The sequence below is a fragment of the Hippoglossus stenolepis genome, chromosome 2 (assembly GCF_022539355.2).
Source record: "Hippoglossus stenolepis isolate QCI-W04-F060 chromosome 2, HSTE1.2, whole genome shotgun sequence".
Classification (NCBI taxonomy): domain Eukaryota; kingdom Metazoa; phylum Chordata; class Actinopteri; order Pleuronectiformes; family Pleuronectidae; genus Hippoglossus; species Hippoglossus stenolepis.
The window spans coordinates 12,389,984-12,410,579 of NC_061484.1; the positions used below are offsets into that span (position 1 = coordinate 12,389,984).

Genomic DNA, 20,596 nt, shown 5'->3' on the forward strand with positions numbered 1-20,596 from the left:
CTACGTAGCTATTTAAATATTAAACAGTTACAGTAATATAACAGTAGCAGACGGGTTATAAAGTACAGTTTTATGATCGATGTATGTGAACATTTATGTAAGAAATAATTCCCAATAATAATAATAATAATAATACATTTAAACAAGTGTTTAACTTAACTTGACTGAACTGAAAGATTAAAATCGGCCATTAGCTGTGAGTTACTGTTTAGACAGTCTTACCAATCCACTCATCCACCCAGGCAAACGCCTGTCTGTGTCCCAGCAGCAGCACATCACGAACCACCTGTAACACAAAGATGAACAGTTACTCATGTGTCCTCTTCTATGCTTCTTGTTTTTGACTGTTGTCATGTCATCCATCCATCGTCTTTGATTTATCCTGGGGCGCAGGGGGAGCTGGAGCCAATCCCAGCTGATAGGGCGAGAGGCGGGCTAAACCCTGGACAGGTCGGCAGTGTATCGCAGGACCAACATACAGGGACAAAGAACATTCACACTCACACCTTCGGTCAAATTAGAGTTTCCCATTACCCTAACTCCAACCAGCATGTCTTTGGCATGTGGTCGGAAGCAGTAGTACAAAGAGAAACCCACAGAAACACGGGCAGAACATGCAAACTCCACACAGAAAGGTGTCAGTGCTAACCACCGCACCACCACGCTGCCCACTGTTATCATGTGTAAACTCAAAAGAAATTAACTCAGCCATGCAAAGCAGGATAAAGGATATAATGTCATTTTAAGGAAAATTCAGATATGACTAAAAAAAGCGATGCAGCGTTTCTCTCACCTTGTGCACGAACTGCTCCACTCGTGTCTGCAGACCCCAGACCTCAAACTTGACAGTGACCAGTTTGTACGAGCACATGATGGGATCCTGGGTGTCCCTCCAGCCCTCCTGCAGCATCCCCCGCGACGTCTTCTCCGACTTGAAATATCGCAAGTCCTGCAACACGGGAGCATGAAAGCACACACACACATTTAATATTACCATAATTAACCCAAACCTTCAGGCATCAATGTTTCTACACCCCAGTGGAGACAGACTTAAGGGACTGTCTAAAATTAGGTGCATGACTGAACGCCACTATTAAATACCATTCGCATTTACCCCTCTGGTCCTCGGAGAGTCTCTATCCAAGCTCATTAGAGCCGAGGCAATCTGTTATCAAACAGCTATGAAGACAATTACCAGCTCCCTCACTTCACAGACTCTTAGGTATGAAAAGGCTTTCAGACTGCAGATGAACGCTGGATGAGATGGGAGAGGCATATTAAGCGAGCGCAGCTGCAACACTGAGGTTTTCAAGACCCCTGAAGTTTGTATAAGAGCAAGTGATTGGGCTTCAACAGCAATAATACAAGTGCACTATTATTACCTCCGCCAGGGAGGTTATGCTTTCGCTGCTGTTCCGTCTGTTCACAGGATTACGCAATATTATTCAAACGATTTTATTGAAACTTGGTAGAAGGGGGGGGGATATGGGCTGAGGAAGAACCTTTTAACTCTCCGAGTGGACTGGAATTTTCTTTTCCTTTGCTTTAATATTGCATTCATTTTTCTGGTGATCTTTATTCAGTTACTGTACGGTAACAAATAGAGCAAGGGACCTTTGCACTACGTGTCTGTAAATTTCAGTTTTCAATTGTTTCTAGTGTGTCATTTACTCTCTTTTTCACTTCAGTTGATAAATAAACAATGATAATGTTCTCATCATTTGGTCATATATCATTATTATATCATATTGGTTTTATGTCAGAGAATGGATATTCGACCTATGTTTAATCTGAGCAGTTTACAGAAAATATCTGTGTACATGGTCTCTGTCTCTCAATACATGAAATATAGCAATACAATAAATAAATAAAGACAGAGGAACTTCATCACTGGATAACACAGACAGAAATGTGAAAGACCATGACATTACAGGAAGGGACATCATTCCGTTTCTTCAATCACATCGTGTCAGGACTGCATTCACAGATTCAACAATCCTGTTACTGACACCTCTCTGCTGGTGTTAGCTCCCTACAGATAACCAAGCATCTTTGCACGCACACACACGCACACACACACACACACACACACACACACACACACACACACACACACACACACACACACACACACACACACACACACACACACACACACACACACACACACACACACACACACACACCTCAGAGTCTTTATAGTAGCGCTCAGGGATCTCATCGTAGGCGATGTCGACGGAGCACACCTCCCTCTCCTGCTCCTTCAGCTCGGTGTCGAAGATCTAAAGGCCAAACAGAGAGTCGGTTTGCCAGCGCTCACATGAAACACACTTTCAGGGATACATCATCAGATGTAGTGAGAAAACGTACTTTAAGTTACTATTAGTGACTAATAGTGATTGTTACTAAGAGTCCATCCTCATCATCAGCTATGAAAACACATACTGTAATTATTTACACTAACATTAGGAGGCGCTATATGCCCATGTCTTCAGTTGGTTACCGTGCCAAATGATATACAGTAGTGTAAAAGCTTCGACTGCAATAAATCCAGTATGAGTGTATATACTTATATGCTATTGCATCTATTAATTAATCCATTCATAGTATGAAATCTATTTATAAGAACGTACACACACACACATACACACACCCTATCTCTCCAGAGTGGCCCACTACAGTAGCTGCCATATCGATGAAGGGGAAATTGATGTGATGTGGAAGGTTAGAAGCCATGTGCTTCATTTAAAAGATTTATTTTCAATTTAACTAATGGCATGTTACTGGAAGATTAAACGTGGTGATAAAAAAAAAATCTGAACAGATACAAATACACAACAGTCCGAGATCTAAGTGGGAAAAAAAGCTTGTTAAGCAAGGTGGTTTTTTTTACATTTTATTCTAACATATTAAGGACTTAATGTTGTCCTCGGCAGAGGAGGTTATGTTTTCACCTCGTCCATTTGTTTGTTGATTGGTTCTAAACTAGATTACACAAAAAATTACTACAAATATTTACATGGAACTTGGTGGAAGGATGTAGTATGAGTCCGGGAGAACCTATGAAATTTTGGGGCACAAAATAATTGGATCTGTATTAGGTGTAATCCTGATCCAGATTTTCTTTCCACATTTTCCCAGGGAATAATTCATTGATCCCCCCAAAAGATCTATGAGTGTGTGTAATAAAGTGCTGCTTTATTGAATTAAAGGGGACTGTTCTAGTTTTATCTATTTAATCTTATTAATAATGCGTGAGAGAGGGGAAGGCTTTTCTATTGACACTTTTTCTCTCCTATTTGTCTCTTTGGTGAAATCCTCTTCAGGTCCAAATCATCATCAATAAATAAAGTCATCTGTGGCCCTCGCAGGTCTGTAATAAACACGACCCAACATCTCATTGTGAATGCACGCACCCCGCCCGTTCTCCTCCTGCACGTGACCAGAGTCTTCACAAGCCGGAGAGACAGACACTGCTGAAGTTAGCCAGAAGTTAGCGAGTGGGTCACAGCTGTCAGTCAGTGCACATTTATGTGGGCGTAGCTTTGACGAGAGAGCCAATAGGAGGAGGTGGGATGTATCTGTTGTAGGCTGCTCTTTCTAGCTTTTCCAGGATTACCAACCCTGGCTTTAATTTGAAGGGTTCAGCCGTCATTGGAAAGACCACTTTTTCTTTCTTGCTTCTCAAAATTCGAATTCCCCAGCAGGCAGGAGCCGGTCTCCAGCAGCTGACAGCTGATTGAGAGTAGTTGAAGTAATTATGTGACTCTACAGGGTGTCATTCTATTCTCTGCGAGTATTTCACATAAACATCCTGACTAGAACGCAGCCTCCATTTTTATCATTTATCGCATTACCATTATGTGACTTCCCATCATTTTTAGAGCTCTGCCACTCAACTGCACGTGAACTTTCCCTCTTTGCAGATAAACACATTTTTTTTTCTTTTCCTTTCCCTCAGTAAGTACATTCTGTCTTTGTGGATGAACACTGCTGGCACAAACAGGGCGATATGTCAGCGTGCATGAGAGCAGCCGAGCGACAGGAGACGGGGACTGGGATGGAGAGAGGCAGAGATGGATGAGAGGAGAAATGGATGAGCAAAACAAGGAAAAAGAGATGGGGGTTGGAGAAAAGGAGGGAGACATGGAAATGCATGCAGAGAGGAGGAGGACAAGAGATGTCTGCATCACTTTTTAAAATTAGATGAGAGCAAAAATTCATTAGAAGGATTATTGGTCTGTTTCATTAATAACAGTCAAAATTGAAATAGGAGGAAATAAAAGGTGCAAAGCTATTTTGCGTGCGTCAGAGCTCAGGAAACATTCTTTAATGATTTTTCCAATGATATTTATAGGCTTCCTAATGATGTTAACAGTGGCTGGCAGAGTGACAGAGTGGAAAATAGATGTGATTAAAAAAAGAGAAGAAAAGAAAACACGTCAATTCCACAGGTGGTCAGACCGGAGGGTGCACTCGAACGGCAACGTGACAGTTGTTTTGGGGGCTAGGGTTATGCCAAGTTAACCAGAATATAAAGGAAAATAATAAATGGTGTGAAAGAGTAGAGAATAAGACAAAAGGAAAAGAGGTAAATAGATGCTCCTCATCCTGCCTTCGTAGCTCACACATCCTCGGAGATCAGTAGAGCAACATATGCCTCAGGACACGTTAAAGCTTAATATGTGTGTATGAGTGAGTATACACTGGTGTGTGTGTGTGTGTTTCTGAGCAATTCACTGGTGCAAGTGTGATTTTTTTGGCAGCGCAAATGCACATTACTGTCATGACATAACACATCTTTGCTGTTTCTGCACTACAGTTTCTTGTTCCCTAGGAGAAGAAATGTACAAATACATAGGCATATACATGTTATTAGCTCGTTGTTCCAGTCAGTGAATCAGTCAGGCTGTGACTAGTTAACTGACTCCCACACATATCTCTTAATTTAACGGAGCACTGCTGCCCGCCCCCTCTCCTTCTTGTACAGAATTACATATATATAAAGCAAAACAGGCCAATTGAAAGCACAACATGTCACATAGCAGACATATGATGGGAAACAAGCCCTCTGCAACGTCCTCCAGGCACATTTGGCAACTCAGACCCTCACTTGCAATCCCGACATATCAATCAATCAGATTTTAATTGTATAGCCCTTATTCGCATATTACAATTTGTCTTATAGGGCTTAACAAAGTGCGACATCCTCTGTTTCTCAACAAGAGTGAGGAAAAACTACCAAATCAAATGTAGAAACCTCAGAGAGCGCCACATGTGAGGGATCCCTCTCTCCCAGGACGGACAAACGTGCAATAGATGCCGCGTGTAACTGACCGCATCAACAAAATAAAAGTATTTAAAAAAGAAACAGTTTCAAGTAACATAATGGAGAAGTGTGTCAATGAGTATTGTATAACAAGCAGTCTTGTTGTAGCCATAGTCCACGATCAGCGCAATGCTGATCTCAATGCCAGCTACACATGATCCTTGAGAGTCTGCCAAAAAGTGCTCCACTTGTTGGACAGCGAGCTCCGTTTGGGCAGTGGCTCCATACTTGCTGTTTTTCTCTCTGTAGTTTACTCCCCTCTCCAGATTGCGCAGATCAAATGAAAAGGCTGATGATGAAGAAATATGGCAGAGTGGTGTGCAGCAGCCAAATTGCATGAAATACAGAGCGGGGGTGATCACGATCTTATTATTATTTTAATCATATTTTGCTTCCGATTGTCAGGAAGTTAGCAGTTGTATATTGGAGGCTGTGGTCGGCTCTGGTGTCTCGTTGATGTCAGAGAAGTTTACATTGACCCATTTAGTGCCGAGGGAGACAGAAATGGACAGACTGTCAGTGTGCATTAAACGTGTTGTGACGTTTCAGACTGATGCTTCTTTGGTTTGACAAGACGAGGCGACAGATCAGAGACGTTGTTATTAAATTTCCAGAGCAGAAATCTCCTCCAGTGACCACGCTTCAGAGATGAAAACTGAAAGATGACGCATTTGTGTCGCATAAGCGCGTGTTTGTATGCATTTGTTTGCGTTTCGCTGACAGTTGACAGTTTAAGGAGGCTGTGGATATTAGCAGAGATACATCTGTACCGCTCAGGGTGTTTTGTCACTGTGTGAGCATTAAAGAAAGAAAAGATGGGGCAGCATATAGGTCACCTGGTAGAGCTACCGCCCCACCGAGGCTAGGCCTCACCCGTAGCGGCCCAGGTTTGATTCCGACCCGAGGCCCTGTGCTGGATGTCTTCCCCCGCTGCCCCCCTTCACAGCTTGCTCTCTGTCCTCTCCAAATAAAATGATAAAAAGCCCCAAAAATACTTTAAAAAAAATGTTTTTAAAAAGAAAGAAAAGATTCAAAGGGGAAGGAAGAACGGAATGACGAACGGAAGGAAGGGAACAGAAGGAATGGAGAAAAAGATGTGAATGTGTGGACAGGAAATCAGTGGGCGTATTAGGGAAGGGCTCCTGAGTTTTATCTCTCTCTGACACACACACACACACACACACACACACACACACACACACACACACACACACACACACACACACACACACACACACACACACACACACACACACACACACACACACACAGTGTACTCACATTGTCGTTGCATCCTTTATTATCTTCATATTTTGTCTCTATGTGGATGGAGAACTTCGGCAGGAATGAGCACTGTGGATAAAAGATGAGGAAACAAAGTATTTAAAGCGACCATGCTGTGACAGTATTTCAATTTCTATCTCTTTGTCAAACAGTGACAAATGCCGACACTGGCTGAAAACAACTATTCTTGACATGAGTCACACATAAACAGGGACAATATTAAGCATTCTTCTCTTTTCACAACATTGTCCTCGTTCACCACTTATCCCCTCACCCTAAAGCGGCATGACTCACGTCACTGACATTTCTCACTCTGCTCAACAGAAGCCCTACAGCTAAGCCTTGTCTTAAAAAATGTGTCCGCTAGTTCTGCTAAAGCTTCATGTGTTTGCTGGGGTTAATCTCATCTCACGAAGGCAGTTCTGCTCATTAGCAAAGACAACACCCACCAGTGTGTGTGTGTGTGTGTGTGTGTGTGTGTGTGTGTGTGTGTGTGTGTGTGTGTGTTTAAGGACTAGACAGAGTTATATTGATCATTACCGACATGGAATCCTGCAGCTACACTTCAAGGAGACAAACAGCGGCACACTGCATAAAGTCACTTTTGTAAACAGAACTTATAGCTTCTCAATGGAGTCAGTGAATAATAAAAATGTAACACTATCATTAATGTATCAAGATAAATTTATTATCATTATTATTATTACAGTTATTGTAACTCCACCAAGGAGATCATGTTTTTACCCCTGTCTGTTGGTTGGTGTATTACACAAAAAGCAAGATTACACAAAAACTACAGATCAGATTTCAACAAAACTCTGTTAAAAGTATTGTATAGTTTGAGGAAGAAATGTTTAGATTGTGGTGCTGATCCTGATCAGGTGGTGAACCCTGGAGTTTTTTTTGTAATTGTTTTTTGACATTTCCCACAGAATAATTCATGAATCTTGATGAAAAAAAAATCAGGGACATTTAGAGGAATGACTTCTGAGGTCCTTTAGAGTTATATTTGCAATGCCTATATGTAATGTGAAAGGGTTCGCTCGTAGTGACAATCCCACAGAGAGCTAACTCAAAATTAATTTTCAAAGAAGCACAAATGCACAACAGTGAAATAGTGTACATGTAGAGGATACTTACAGTATATTCTACAGGCCGAGGCGTAGGGTGACACAGACATCCGGTCGGAGCAGAGAGAGAACACAACAGAGACAAGGTTAGAATTAAAGGAAACAAGGGGGCCACACCGTAGAACAAGTGTGTGAGACATGTAGGACCTGTTTGCATAAAATCGTGACTCTCACATCCTCCTCCTCCTCTGTGGCTTTCTCCTCTGCTTTCTCTAATTTGCTCTCATCAAAAAGAAATTCTCTTTTATCTGTGTGCCTCTGCTTGTAACACTTCTCCCTCAGATCAGCATCATTAGAGCATCACAGAAACATGTGGTGGCCACTGCAGCTCTGATCACCCCACTCCTGATTCCAGTGGTCTGGAACGTTGGCGGGTTTACAAAGTGAGGCTGACTCCAGTCCAGCCCCCACAGTGAGTCGGTGTGCATCGAAAAAAAAAAACGTAAACGTGTAAAAGATACATGTCGCCTTTAGCGTGTTGCCATGTCAATAACATGCTTTCTCACGTCGCACGGTCCTGGCAAACAGACACTGTGACAAACAGAAAGCTGCAGATGAAGGGTGATCAGTTTGTCATCATCGCGTTCGAACCGAGATCTATTTGAATAATGTGTGCTTGTGTTGAGAGCCCTTGTGATTCTGTGGCTCCATCCAAACTCATTGAAAAATCTGTTTGTCTTCAGAGGTCCCTGACATTTACATTTTCGCTTACAAGCTGATAAAACTGCCTAGTTCCAATGTTCCTGTGTCATCATCCCTGTGTCCATTCTAAGCATTAATGTGGCATTAACATGTCCTTCAAAGTATCTGAAAACTAAGCATCAGAGCTTCCTGAATTATGCAACACATGTTTGAAGTTGTACAGGGACGTAGGTAGAAAAAGACTTTCCTGGAGGTTCGTCTTTAATATATTAAAAAGGGAGTGGAGAGGAGCAACCTTGTTTAAAACAGATCTTTTTTTCTTTTCAAGGCTCTTGTAGAACTCGTACTATGTTTTCACACTTCCCCAACTCCCTTCAACACCCAGTAAAAATAGCAAATGGCGAGAGCTGTAAATTATGTTTTTACTAACAAGACAACTTTATGTGAATGAGAAAACCAATTGAGAAGCTGACCTTTAATAAAAAAGGTATTCTGCTTCATGTGACTGCAGCGCAAATTTACACAGGTCTGAGGCTCAATTTCTGAACCAGGGAAACATTTTAGTTACAGCGTGGCTCTTACTGTTACAGCGGCTAAAGCCTAGTTCACACTTCATGATTTTCAGTCTGACTTGCTAGTCAGCAACTAGTTTTGCAAGTCGCCGACAAAAGCCCCCAATTGGTGCTCGGTCGGCAGTCGCCAATTGTTTACCGTCAACCAGGAAAATCTAGTTGAGTCAGCGTAACTCTAGGTAACTCCAACCTATCAGAGCGCAGGACAGGGAGGAGGTGGTGAAGGTACATGTAGTGGTGTGGTGCCCCTACATTTGTAATCGGGTAAATTAAGCGATAACCATGTGTGTGAGGGACAGAGTAACACATTCAGTGCTGCTTTATATCAGGTCGGCTAAGGGACGGGATAAACAGAATGCAGTTAGCTGTCTGTCGGACTCGGACAGGTTCTGACAGAAAAATGTTGCTCGAACTGTGATGTCCACCGAAGCGTTTCACCTCCTCTTGCATGCGTTTACGTGAATAAATGTAGTTTGGAGACCAGTCAGGGGTTTCTCCTGAGCTGCTTTCAGACATGCACTGACATCCTGAGAACCAGCAGACATGCTATGGAGGGGCTGTATGTGTGAACACAAATCTCACAAGTGAGAGCGCCAGGACCTTCCTCAGAAAGTCCGGAGGAGCTCATGTGAGAACACAGCAGACCATCCTCTGCATAATTCACAGTGAGCGTATGGGGGTGTTGATGATGTTACATGGGACGGACGCACAAAGAAAAAATAAAAAAGAACAAAAAATATCTCAGGATGAAAAAGAGGAGCCATACGTGTAGAGGTCATCGACGACAAAGTCAAGCGAGCCTCTGGTGATAAGGACTGTGTAGATGTGCTGTAAACCAAAACATGTGATCACCGCAGCAGGAATTAGACATCTGCTGCCCCACCCCTCAGCTGAAAGCTTCAGAGACTTCTGTGCTGTTGTGAACACGTCTGAGCGGAGAATCTCCCGCTGCAATGCTCATATGTGAAAGTCCGGACCCAATTCTCCGGACATCCTCCGTAGTCCATGGCTGAAAACTGCTCCGGTAAGATCATGTTGTGTGTGACCCCCCCCCCATCACCAGTCAGACGTGTAGTTTGAACTCACAACAACTGCAAGACTCTCAATTACTAGACAGCAAGCTGTGTGGTGTGAACTGCACAACAAAACTTCGAAAGTCATGCAGTGTGAACTTGGCTTTACTGGATTTGACAATAATATGAGTGAGCGTGTATGTGTGTGGTACTGGCTAATACAGTACTGGTCAGATAGAGATCATAAAACTGCATCAGACAAATTTGGTTGACCTTCCGGGAAACACATTTACTCGGCGAGATTACCTGTTATGGTGTAAGGGTAGTAATTCCATGCTTTCTCCGTCACGTAGAAGATTTTGGGAACCACGGCTCGAGCCCAAGTGGGTAATTTACTGCAGAGACACATTGAGGAGGGCAGAAACAGAAGAGAGGAGAGACACTGTGAGGATTAAGTAGCAGAGCAGGGGCGGAGGGTGAAATTGCTTCCGTTATCGCAGCAATCATCAAAAACTTGTTCCATTTGTGAAAGGAAATCTGCTCGAGGATAGAAACTGAGGGATGTTGTAAAAGGAAATCTGCTCCGAAAAGCTTTAATTCAGGGAAGATGATACAGAAGCCCAATCACATAGGGTTTACTACTGTGCATCCATTAAGGCTTTTTTAAACCTTCCACGAACTGCAGACCAAAACCCAACATCATGACACAAATCTTATAATCATACATTTTGTCTGTCTCAGTACTAAATGCAATTCATTCTGGATGTGTTGGCTGAGAGTGATGACATTTTTTAACAACACCCTGGTCACATACAGGACAGTCACTCCTGGAAGTTTCCCATGCAGTTCAACCACAGACTACTCTGTTGGCCACTGAGCAGCCTCACTCGAGTGGTTGCAGGTTCAGGCCTTTGCTCAATGGCACTTCAGTGGCAGTAATGAGGGAGAGGCTTGTGGTACTTTTTCACTTTCCCCATCCATTAGCTGCGTTTTGTATTGATTTGACAGTGCCAGTGTTATTTGGAAAACATGTTTTCTGCAGGTTCAATTTAATATTTTAAGACTGTTAGACTGTTTAAGACCATAATGAGTGAATTTTAAGATCTATGTCAAGTACAACAGAAGTGAAGGAATACTGGAGTCACACTTGTCCACATAGATGAAGATAAGGCGAAGTAGCCGAGTAGAGAATAACCCTCGAAACGCCATGTTATCCCATAAACTATGGGTATCCAAAGTCTTTCCCGCAGCCAAGTCAAGTGTACTGAGATAGAATTCTGACCGTGGGCAGGTGACAGTTGGTCTAGTAGTTTTATTACTAATATCTGTATTGTTGAAAAAGAACTAAAAAAAGAGAGAGAAAAAACAAATTTTACAGTGCACCGGAAGACCTACCTACAATTGTTTAAGACCTATGTAATATTTTTACATATTTAAGATTTTTTATGGTCAAAACTTTTTTTTTTAAACTTTTTAAACGACCCCACGGAAACCCTGAAAAAAAGAATAAATTCTGGAACCATAATGGACATGTTCTTTTGACATTTACTGACAATAAAAATCTGTCAATCCATCAAGTAAATTAAAATGTGATAAATCATTAATTTGGTAGTTTTTCCCTCACACTAGTCGAGGATTAAGGGCTGATGGTGTTGAACCTTGTTAAGTCCTATGAGGCCTTAATAAGGCTTTGTATTTAATATTCTTTGATTGATTGATCCTGTGGCTTCAATATGAAGCTTCAATATAAAGTTACAGCCACTGGTGGGTTAGCTCAAGCTTAGCACAAAGACTGGAAACAGGGGGGGAGACAGCTAGCCTTGGTCCAAAGGTGACAAGAGACAGCTACCAGTGCATCTAATGTTCGATAATGAACTTGTTATAACTCGTTCCTTTAATCTGGCCAAAAATGTGTGAAAATGTCACACTGTGGTTTCAGGGGGTGTAAAATGAAACTTTTGTTGTTTTATCTACCATATCTGTTCATAGAATTGAAGCTCACTATGCACCCAGGTGACTTAGTGTGCCAGTATGAATGCTTGACATTCTCTGATGCTGACCTCTGGTTAGACAGTAATTGAGGCTGCGTTGAGAACGTATTTGTGAGTCAAACACCGACGTGCAGCAGCTTTCATGAAGCCTTCAGCTCAACTTTGCTTTGATTGACATGGAAAACAGTTTTTAAAGGAGGACAAAAAAAAATGGCGCCCACTGCATCGTGACGGCTTTGAATAAAAACAGCCTTCGCCGCTCACATTGTGCGAATGTTGGCAGGCTCGCTCATTCTCTCTTTCTTGTTCCCCATGTCTCTCTCCCAACAAAAGAGACTGCTACTCCCACACCTCCATCTGTTGATTTCTCCCATTCCCTCCTCCTTCTTTTAAAATATCTTTGCCAATAGCTGCTGTGATGGAGCCCACATCGCCAAGCCTGCATGCTCGGTGGGTGGCTGCTCTGAGTTTTCACGCCAAAGCCGCCATTTGCACGTAGAAAGAGAAAAAGAAAATACTCGTTTGGTTGAACATATCTCCTTCACCAAATCCACCCCCCCAGGTTGTGAGAGTTAATTGGGCGGTTGAAGCTTGACAGAATGAGTCCAGATTGAATTCCCTGCTGGTCAGTCAGAGCTAAATGTTGTTGTTGCAGAGAAAACTATGGGAAGCCATTTGAATGGGGGCAAATGAGTTGTTAGTTATGGTAAAATACGACTTCATAATTTAACATAACATATCGTCATAGAACATCACTCGATGTACCATGACAAATATTAGTTTGATTTCCTGAACTTCTGTGACCTGAAATCACTTCGAGTTTTCTTATTCTCTGGTCGTATCGCTGCAGATGTTTGCCTTTTTCTGTTCCCTTTTATTTATGTGTTTTTCTTCCTTTTTCATTCAGGAGAGAGTACTTTTGATTTACAGCACAGACGGATAAACAAAGCTCTCATTAGACTGTCTCATTACGTGTTTATGTGTTTTTGTGTGTGTGTGTGTGTGAGAGAGAGAGAGAGAGAGAGAATGAAAGAGCCGAAACACGCATGTGATTTTATCTTCATAAAATGTCAGGTACTCTGGAAAGGTTGGTGCTTTGGTTTTTTTCCCATCTGAGCTGCAGATGAAAATGGACGTTAACGTTAGCATTTTGATTCATTAAATTCTCTCCTGTTCTCTCTTCCTCCATTTTCACTTTCTCTAAAGTTCCTGAGTGGCCTGAAGTAACCTCCCTTAGATGTTTTCAGATTTCGCAAAAACAGGACTGTGTATAAAGATGGACGACTCCAAAGCTTTGGAGCCAAAGCATCTGAATTGCCTCCTGGTGGTTTGCGTCTGGTGATAATTTCTAATTTGATGCTCTGAAAACGTGGAGAAACGTCATGATTGACAGCTGAGTCTGACTCTGGATTGGTCAGGATGGCTCCATTACCCGATCGCTACTGGGCAGACTCTGCTGCAAATGACCTCATCCGTGCAAGACGCCAGCGTTTGTATCCTGGATATTTTGGCTCCGTTTCTGGATAGTGGAGGAAGTGAGGATGCGTCGTCCACCTTCATATGCAGTCGCTGGTTTTATCTACTTTTGAGTTGGTGTGCAGAGCCAGCCTGAGCCTCCTCCATTATAAAACAACTTAGCCATTCAAACCATTATTTCCTCAGTCCAAACAAAGATTGAAGCAAGCATAAAAACTGCTTTTGTGAATTACAGCAACTTCTTAATAATATGCTCTGTTTTAGTAACTTTACCAATTTATTACAGAGCAACAAGAATGTAAAACACCTGCATTGAAGCCCAACTAATCTCTGTCTGCTCCCTCTGCCCCTTTTCTTGTTCTCCTCTGCAGAGCAGAGCAGTGCTGACTCAACATAATTAGTTCCCCAGCATAGCAAAATGCTGACACAGGTATTTGTGCTCCAACAAATGGCACACAGCATCCCCCTCACCCTTCTCTCTCTCTCTCTCTCTCTCTCTTTCTTGCCCCTTATTCTCTTTCTTACCCTTTTCACGTATTCTCCACCCTATTGTCAGACAGAGATTTCTTGGAGGAGGATCGTAACGAAACCGTGCGTGGAGGGGTCACACATGCATCTGCACGAGAACATTCACACACTGGTGCACCAAGATGTTCACGTGACCCGATGAGCTGCATCAGTGAGCAACTCAAGTAAATATTGCAGTCGGCAGTGTGTGTGACGATATCTGTGTGTGTGTCTCACCAAATAACCGAATGTAATTTTAACCAATTAACAGAAATTAAACATATACACACACACACACATTTAAAGAAGTAAAAATTACTCAGCTAATTACTGCAGAGCTTCCGTTCTGCACTATGCACCCTGTCAGCCAGCCAGCGTGGGCACATTTACAGTTTCTGTGGGTCGTACTCTTCATAAACTGTTGAACCATAGAATGTAATGTTGTTTTTTCCACCTCCTCAGTCCCTCCTCTATTATTTCTACAAACAAAACACGTCCTGTGGGCCGGAGGAGTCTGGCTAAGAAAAACAGTAAACTTCAATGTAAATAGTACAGCCTCCCTCAACTGGCAGCAGAGTGAAAAAGGAGCTCACACGCAATAAATTTGGTGTTAACACGAGCTGGACAATATATACAAATCAGAGACATCTTCCACCAACCTGTTGAGGTAGACTCGTTTCTCTGTGAACTGTCCTTGGCCGTGCGCCGGGTCCTCGTATGGTTCGTTCTGGACGACCTCCACCCCTTCACCTCGATCACTCTGCTCATGGCTGTGTTTGCTGATCATGTACAGCTGCCCGATCCGGTACTGGAAGAGAAAACATGGAGAGAGGAGACGTTAACATACGACTTGGGAAACCTGGTGAGCTTCAAACAGTAGTACATAGTGTATCAGCTTGGACAGTAGTTCCCAGTCGCGGGACATCAAAGGAGGGGCGCAAGATGATTTCCAAAAATCGAATATACCAGAGACTTATGGATGACAGAACCGATACTCTTTTCTTAAAAAATAAGCACAAAACAAGCCACTGCCGGGTCTCTGCTCTCGGCTATTCGTCGGACATTTTCTGCAACTCCCGATGTTGGAATCCTTTCACATGAAATGCAGCCACACTTTCAAACGTTTAGATTTTAGGCAATTTTCTTGTTGAGTTGACTCAAGTTTGAGGTAGCGACAAGCTAAGTGTAGGTTTACGTGCTGCCAGAGTCATGTAGACAGTGTGTTTTCATCAGAGGTAAGTGTAAGACTTGAGAGCAGAGCCCCAGTAATGAAGGGGAGTGAATTCAACTGTGTTCCCCTGGACTCCCACACACTCTCCCTGACCTTTACCTTTCACTGCGCTGTCAGGGAACAAATGTAAAGTGCTCACCCCAAAACAGCTCCCAGGGAGGCTGGAAATGGTGTCAGGACCTCGCTGCTGTTGCAAATCTCAGGTGGTGACATGTGGTTTTTATTTTACAGGTGTGTGCTTAAATGGACGCAACAATTATGTAAAGGCTCAGAAGTCGTTAGACCAGGCGTAGTGGGAGGATTCAGGCAGCTACAACCGATCCTGTCATTTGGGGATTTGCACCCTTAGGGTACCTGCGGCTTCCAGAAAACCTATTTTAATACAATGCTTGATGCTCCATGAAACATCCAAAATGCAGAAACTACAAAAGGTAAAAAAGGATTATTTCCAGTTGAGTTAAGCTAAAAAATAACGAGAGTATAATAAAACAACTTATCTGGTCTACTTATAGCATATGAATACTATACTTATTTCACAGTGGATGGGTCCAGTGTGCTGGTGGTAAATGGTCTCTAATCGATCACTCAAAGTGCTTTACACTACACAAGTCACATTCATCCATTCACAAACACATTTATGCAGCGCTTCTATACCCTGCGCTTTTCCTATCACATCATTCACACACTGCAGGAGAAAGCTTGGGTTCAGTTTCTTGCGCAAGGACAGATTGGAGGTACCAGGGATCGAACCACTGACCTTCTGGTTAGAAGACGACCCAGCCACCCAAGATCCATAAACCAACATAAGAACATAACATTTAAAATCATCTCTAGGATATAAATTCTGGTGATGCTCATTGTTTTCAGTGGCCAATTCTACCCGAGGGACAAGAGTTTAATCTGAAAGACATTCCCACCAGCGTAAAGAGGTTTTAACAAACTGTGGGAAAAGGGTGATGATTTAGATTGATTTGAATAATTCTGATGAAGTGTCCCCCTTTGCATCATGATTGATGTAATGAATGGAAGATTCTGCAGATGAAATTTTGTCCGAAATTAAAAACAACAGTTAATCGTGGGTACACAAACCTGGGTCAGAAGGTAGCTGGAAATACTTTCCATTCATACAGTCACCACCTGGTGGTATATTTATGGTAACCAAAAGGGATGATTTCACCCAGATGTAGGTCTTGCATGAACGTAATGTATCGATCCATCCATAAGCTATCGTGTACCACCCATCATGTGAAGGTGAGAGGCAGGGTACATTCTGCTCGTATAAACGCCGATAAATATGTCAACTTGGAAAGACGATGAGATTTTAGAGCTTTGGGCGTTAAGGGCAGTCTATGTGCTGTACATAAAAACGTGTGATTTCTGCAGTGGAATCTTTATGTCATGTCCTGCCTCCTGCATGCTCTACCCAGGCGACACCCCTCCCCTGAGTGAGGACATTTTCCTGTTACTGTGAACGCGTCTGACCCGGAAAATCTCCTGCTGCTTTCTTCGTATGTGAAAGGCAAACTCTGGAAAATGTCTGGACCCAAACTATCGAGACAAAACATTCCCGCTCACATTGACACCAACAGCTACTTTGAGAGCTGTGACTTAACCTAACCTATGTGTCTTTGCATGAGGAAACCAGGGGAGGAAACACACGCACAGAGAAGCTGCAACATATAGTAACCCGTCATCTATGCAGTGCTCTTGTATATAAAAATCAATTCGCAATTGCATCTTGCACGAAATACCACTGTTAACCCTTTAAACTGTGTTTCCATCCCTCATTTATGCATCATCAAATTTAGAGGTCCCACACCCAGCTGCTGCAGCACCTTGGCTCTGTGTTCTCTGCGGTGCTGTGACAGCACACTGCATTACTTTCAAAGGGCAGCAGCATTATGACTCACTTCCTCTATATTAGTTCACTGCAAGACCCCCAGTCTCTAGACAATGGTACATATAGGAGATTGCAGTGTCAGAAAAGTACACACATAATAACAACAAAAAAAAAACACTTCACACAATATCCAAGTCTTAAGAGGTTGTCTGAACACAAAATTCCCAGACATAGCAGCAGGTTACGATCAGAGGCGAACAGTCATTAAGGCGCATGGTGTTTGGCCGACCTCTGCCACAGCAAGGATGTGTTATATAAAAATGTCCTTTCCTTTTCTTTTCAGACATTTTCTTCACTGTGCGGCATGTTTAGTTTATTACACAGTGAAGTAACTAAGACCTACATCACTAAAGAGACATCTAGTTTGATGGTTTAGTTAGTCAGTTAGTTGATTAATCAATTGATAGAGTCCAACAATTTTAAAGAGCATTAAAATGCTGTTTAACGTAAAAGAAAAAACACTTGATGTCTGAAGCTTTTTGAATGTGAAGATTTGTTGCTTTTGTTTAGTTTCATATCATGGTAAAGTGAATGTTTTTGATGGATGATGAGACAGAGAAGCAATTTCACAACATACTGTAACCTTGGGCTGAAATGGTGGTGCACGTTTTTCACCACTTTCTTTTGTGTTGTGGACAAAACGATGGATGTAAACGATGAGATAAAATGATCAACAATCACGACTAAATGCCAAAAATTAAACTGACCTCAATGAACCCTGAAATCCCAAATGTGCCTCGTCATTAATTAAAGGCAGATTCCAAGAGTTTGGATTAAAAACTCCCCTTTCTAAGCAGTATATGAGGAGATTGTTACCACTCTCATGTCTGTACGTTTTCCAAAATGCTTCGAATTGTTACTCAATGACATTAGTCCGCTGTTTGATGCCTTGCAAATAGTGTACAGCGGGTCTTTGTGGAGTGCTTGCCACTGAGAACAGTGTAGAAAACCAAACCATTGACCTGAAAGATGCTCTATTCAGACCTGGTACTCACATCTGCCTCAAGGGGGCTTATCAAAAGTGGACAGCTTCAACTTCAAGTGTGAACATGTCCAAGACGTACTTGAAATCACTCAGACCACATGCATAGGTGGTCTGGGTGGCATGTTGCCACATTCTTACAGCTGTGTAAATCCAAATGCATGCTGGGCCACTTTCAAGCACCGCCTACTCAGCTGACATCCTCTGACCCACTAGAGTTTCATAATAATAGTATCTTTTACATTTCTCAGCATTTCACATATATTGATATATTTGAGGCCACCACCACAATATTAACAATGACTGCAACATATTGATTTTCATAGTAGAGCTGCACACAGCACATTGATTCGCTCGGTCACACTTGGCTTCTCTCTCTCTCTCTCTCTCCCTCCCTCTCACGCCGACATGCCCACAAACACTCAGACAACGGGCCCATCTGTCATGGTCACACTGGCGAAAACCACATCATTCGGCCTTTGCAAATAGAAATGACGTTTGTGTTTATTTGCATTTGAGGCGGGGAAGTGAGATCTGATCACAAGTGGTCACAGGAGACACATGTGGAGAAGTAAGGGGACAACTGACGTACTCAGAGCTGTCCACTTATGATCAGATCACTCGAGACGAACTGGCCTATCAAGTGTTGTAGGGGAAACTGCAGAGTAAGGTGGAATTCTCAAAGGCTCATCCATCACTACAAGCAACCCCTGTGGCCTTGTCATTAAAAAATATATGGCAAAATTTGCTATAACCACTATGAGAGCCACTTGATTGAAATTTCCTCAACCAAATAGAGCAGCAGCATAGAAGAGAGCCACTCAAAGTTCACTTAAAGTTCAGTGGGTGCACTTTAATTGCAGCGATCCGTGTCACAAGATTATAAAACGCACCATGCAAAGGGTCATGTCCTGCACTCACAGCACTGACATGAACCGTGTGATGCTCTGAAGGAAATGAGCATTATTAATAATCTTCACGTGTTTTTTATTACTGAACCGCATTCAACTATATGCATCCGCAGTAGTATGTTTATTTAATATAAATGAGGTCTGGTTGTGTTCCAGTCGTTCAGTCATCATGCAGCCACATGTTAATTTCAGAGACAGTTCAGAGTCACTCGCAATAAATTAGTTACAGAGAATGTCAGAAAGATCTGCGCGGAAGACGTACACGCTCTGAAATATGTATGACTCCAAACATGGTGGTGCTGTGTCAGAAACGCTTATGTAATCCAGTGTTTCAATGTGTTTAAAATGCTCATTTGGGTTCATTTCTAAACACAGCACGTATATAAAGATAAATAAGCGTAAGATATTAAATCACCTCAATGGTAACAGCCAGAGCAAATTGCAGAACATGCTCTTTTTGCATCATCTTCTCTCTTTTCATTCTCTTCTCTCCCGAACCGCAGCCTGCTGCATGTCAATGAAAGTTTACCTTTTCATTGAAGTCGTGAAAGCAAAGGCAGCGTTTCTAAAAACAGCTCTCTGGGATGTGGTGAGCCAGGTTAAGTGCTACTGTAAATAATGCAGGCGCTCTCCCTCCTTCTATGCTACATGTCAGATGCAAAATGACAGACGTGAGAAGTGTGGATTGAAAGACAGGCAGAGGACAAGCTGAGGGAGAAAGGGAAGACTAAGAGGAGTTGGGAGTTTTTCTAAGTCCCTTGTTTATTAGCGAGGACAAAGCTGCAGAAAATAAGAGGGCGGTGCGGGTGTACAGAAGTTAATGCCTGGGACACAGGGTGGCAGAGGCAGTAAAGTGTGATATTAGCCTAATTAATTCCCCGACTGGACAAGAGATGTCCTTTTCCATTCACTTCATCCTCAGTGAGCTGTCGTGGTCATCAACTAATATCAAGGATGTGCATTCATGAAGTAGGCCTCTTGTGATGGGCCGGGCCGATTATTTGAATTGTTTGAGGACCCCGTGATGAATGCGCTTGACCATGAACAGGTCATAACAGACCGTTCCATATTAGGGAAGGTTTGCACAACAACAAATAAAAGCTTGTACTGACTGGTTGAATAGTTCTATTATTTTCCTCCATTGAAGCACAACAGGCAATCACTTCAGAGAACACTGCAGCGATGAAGTACGACTCACTCCGTCTCTCTTGTCTGGAATCTTCACAGCGTGATCGATCATTTAGCTCCATGACGCAGCCGCCACAAAGAGGCCAGTACTTGGCCCGTCTTTATTCGATTTGCCTGATGACAAGGCCCTCTGGTTTGTTGTTGCTCATTAATCAATCCCAAATAAACTAAAGTGTGTTGTCATCATCACCGCTTATTGCAGGGCTCTGGGTAGGGTCGTTGAAACCTTAATCCACTAACTAAAAGGGCTGCGTTCACACAGGTGAAATCCCAACCTACTACAGTACCATGTCCTCCTGCCAAAACTCTGGTTGTGGTTTCCTGAATTCTGTCCAGACGGCAACAGGCATCCAAGACGAGACAGCCTGATCTTAACCATGTCTGAGGACGGCGGTGGTCCTAAGCCGTTCAAACTGCCGTCACAGGCAACTGTCTCAGAT

The 20,596-nt window shown here is 42.6% G+C and overlaps 1 protein-coding gene across 2 annotated transcripts in view; it reads right to left on the reverse strand.

Annotated features, from left to right (window-relative positions):
• LOC118120542 (cytoplasmic phosphatidylinositol transfer protein 1) overlaps positions 1 to 20,596 on the reverse strand; it is a 74,164-nt gene that overhangs the window by 5,256 nt on the left and 48,312 nt on the right. For both annotated transcript variants that reach the window (XM_035175606.2, XM_035175616.2), the window contains exons 2-8: positions 14,604 to 14,752; positions 10,277 to 10,365; positions 7,754 to 7,761; positions 6,611 to 6,682; positions 2,187 to 2,282; positions 794 to 949; positions 223 to 286 (exon numbers count right to left, since the gene is read on the reverse strand). In XM_035175606.2, the coding sequence (XP_035031497.1) occupies positions 223 to 286; positions 794 to 949; positions 2,187 to 2,282; positions 6,611 to 6,682; positions 7,754 to 7,761; positions 10,277 to 10,365; positions 14,604 to 14,752 (634 nt within the window). The remainder of the gene's footprint in view (positions 1 to 222; positions 287 to 793; positions 950 to 2,186; positions 2,283 to 6,610; positions 6,683 to 7,753; positions 7,762 to 10,276; positions 10,366 to 14,603; positions 14,753 to 20,596) is intronic.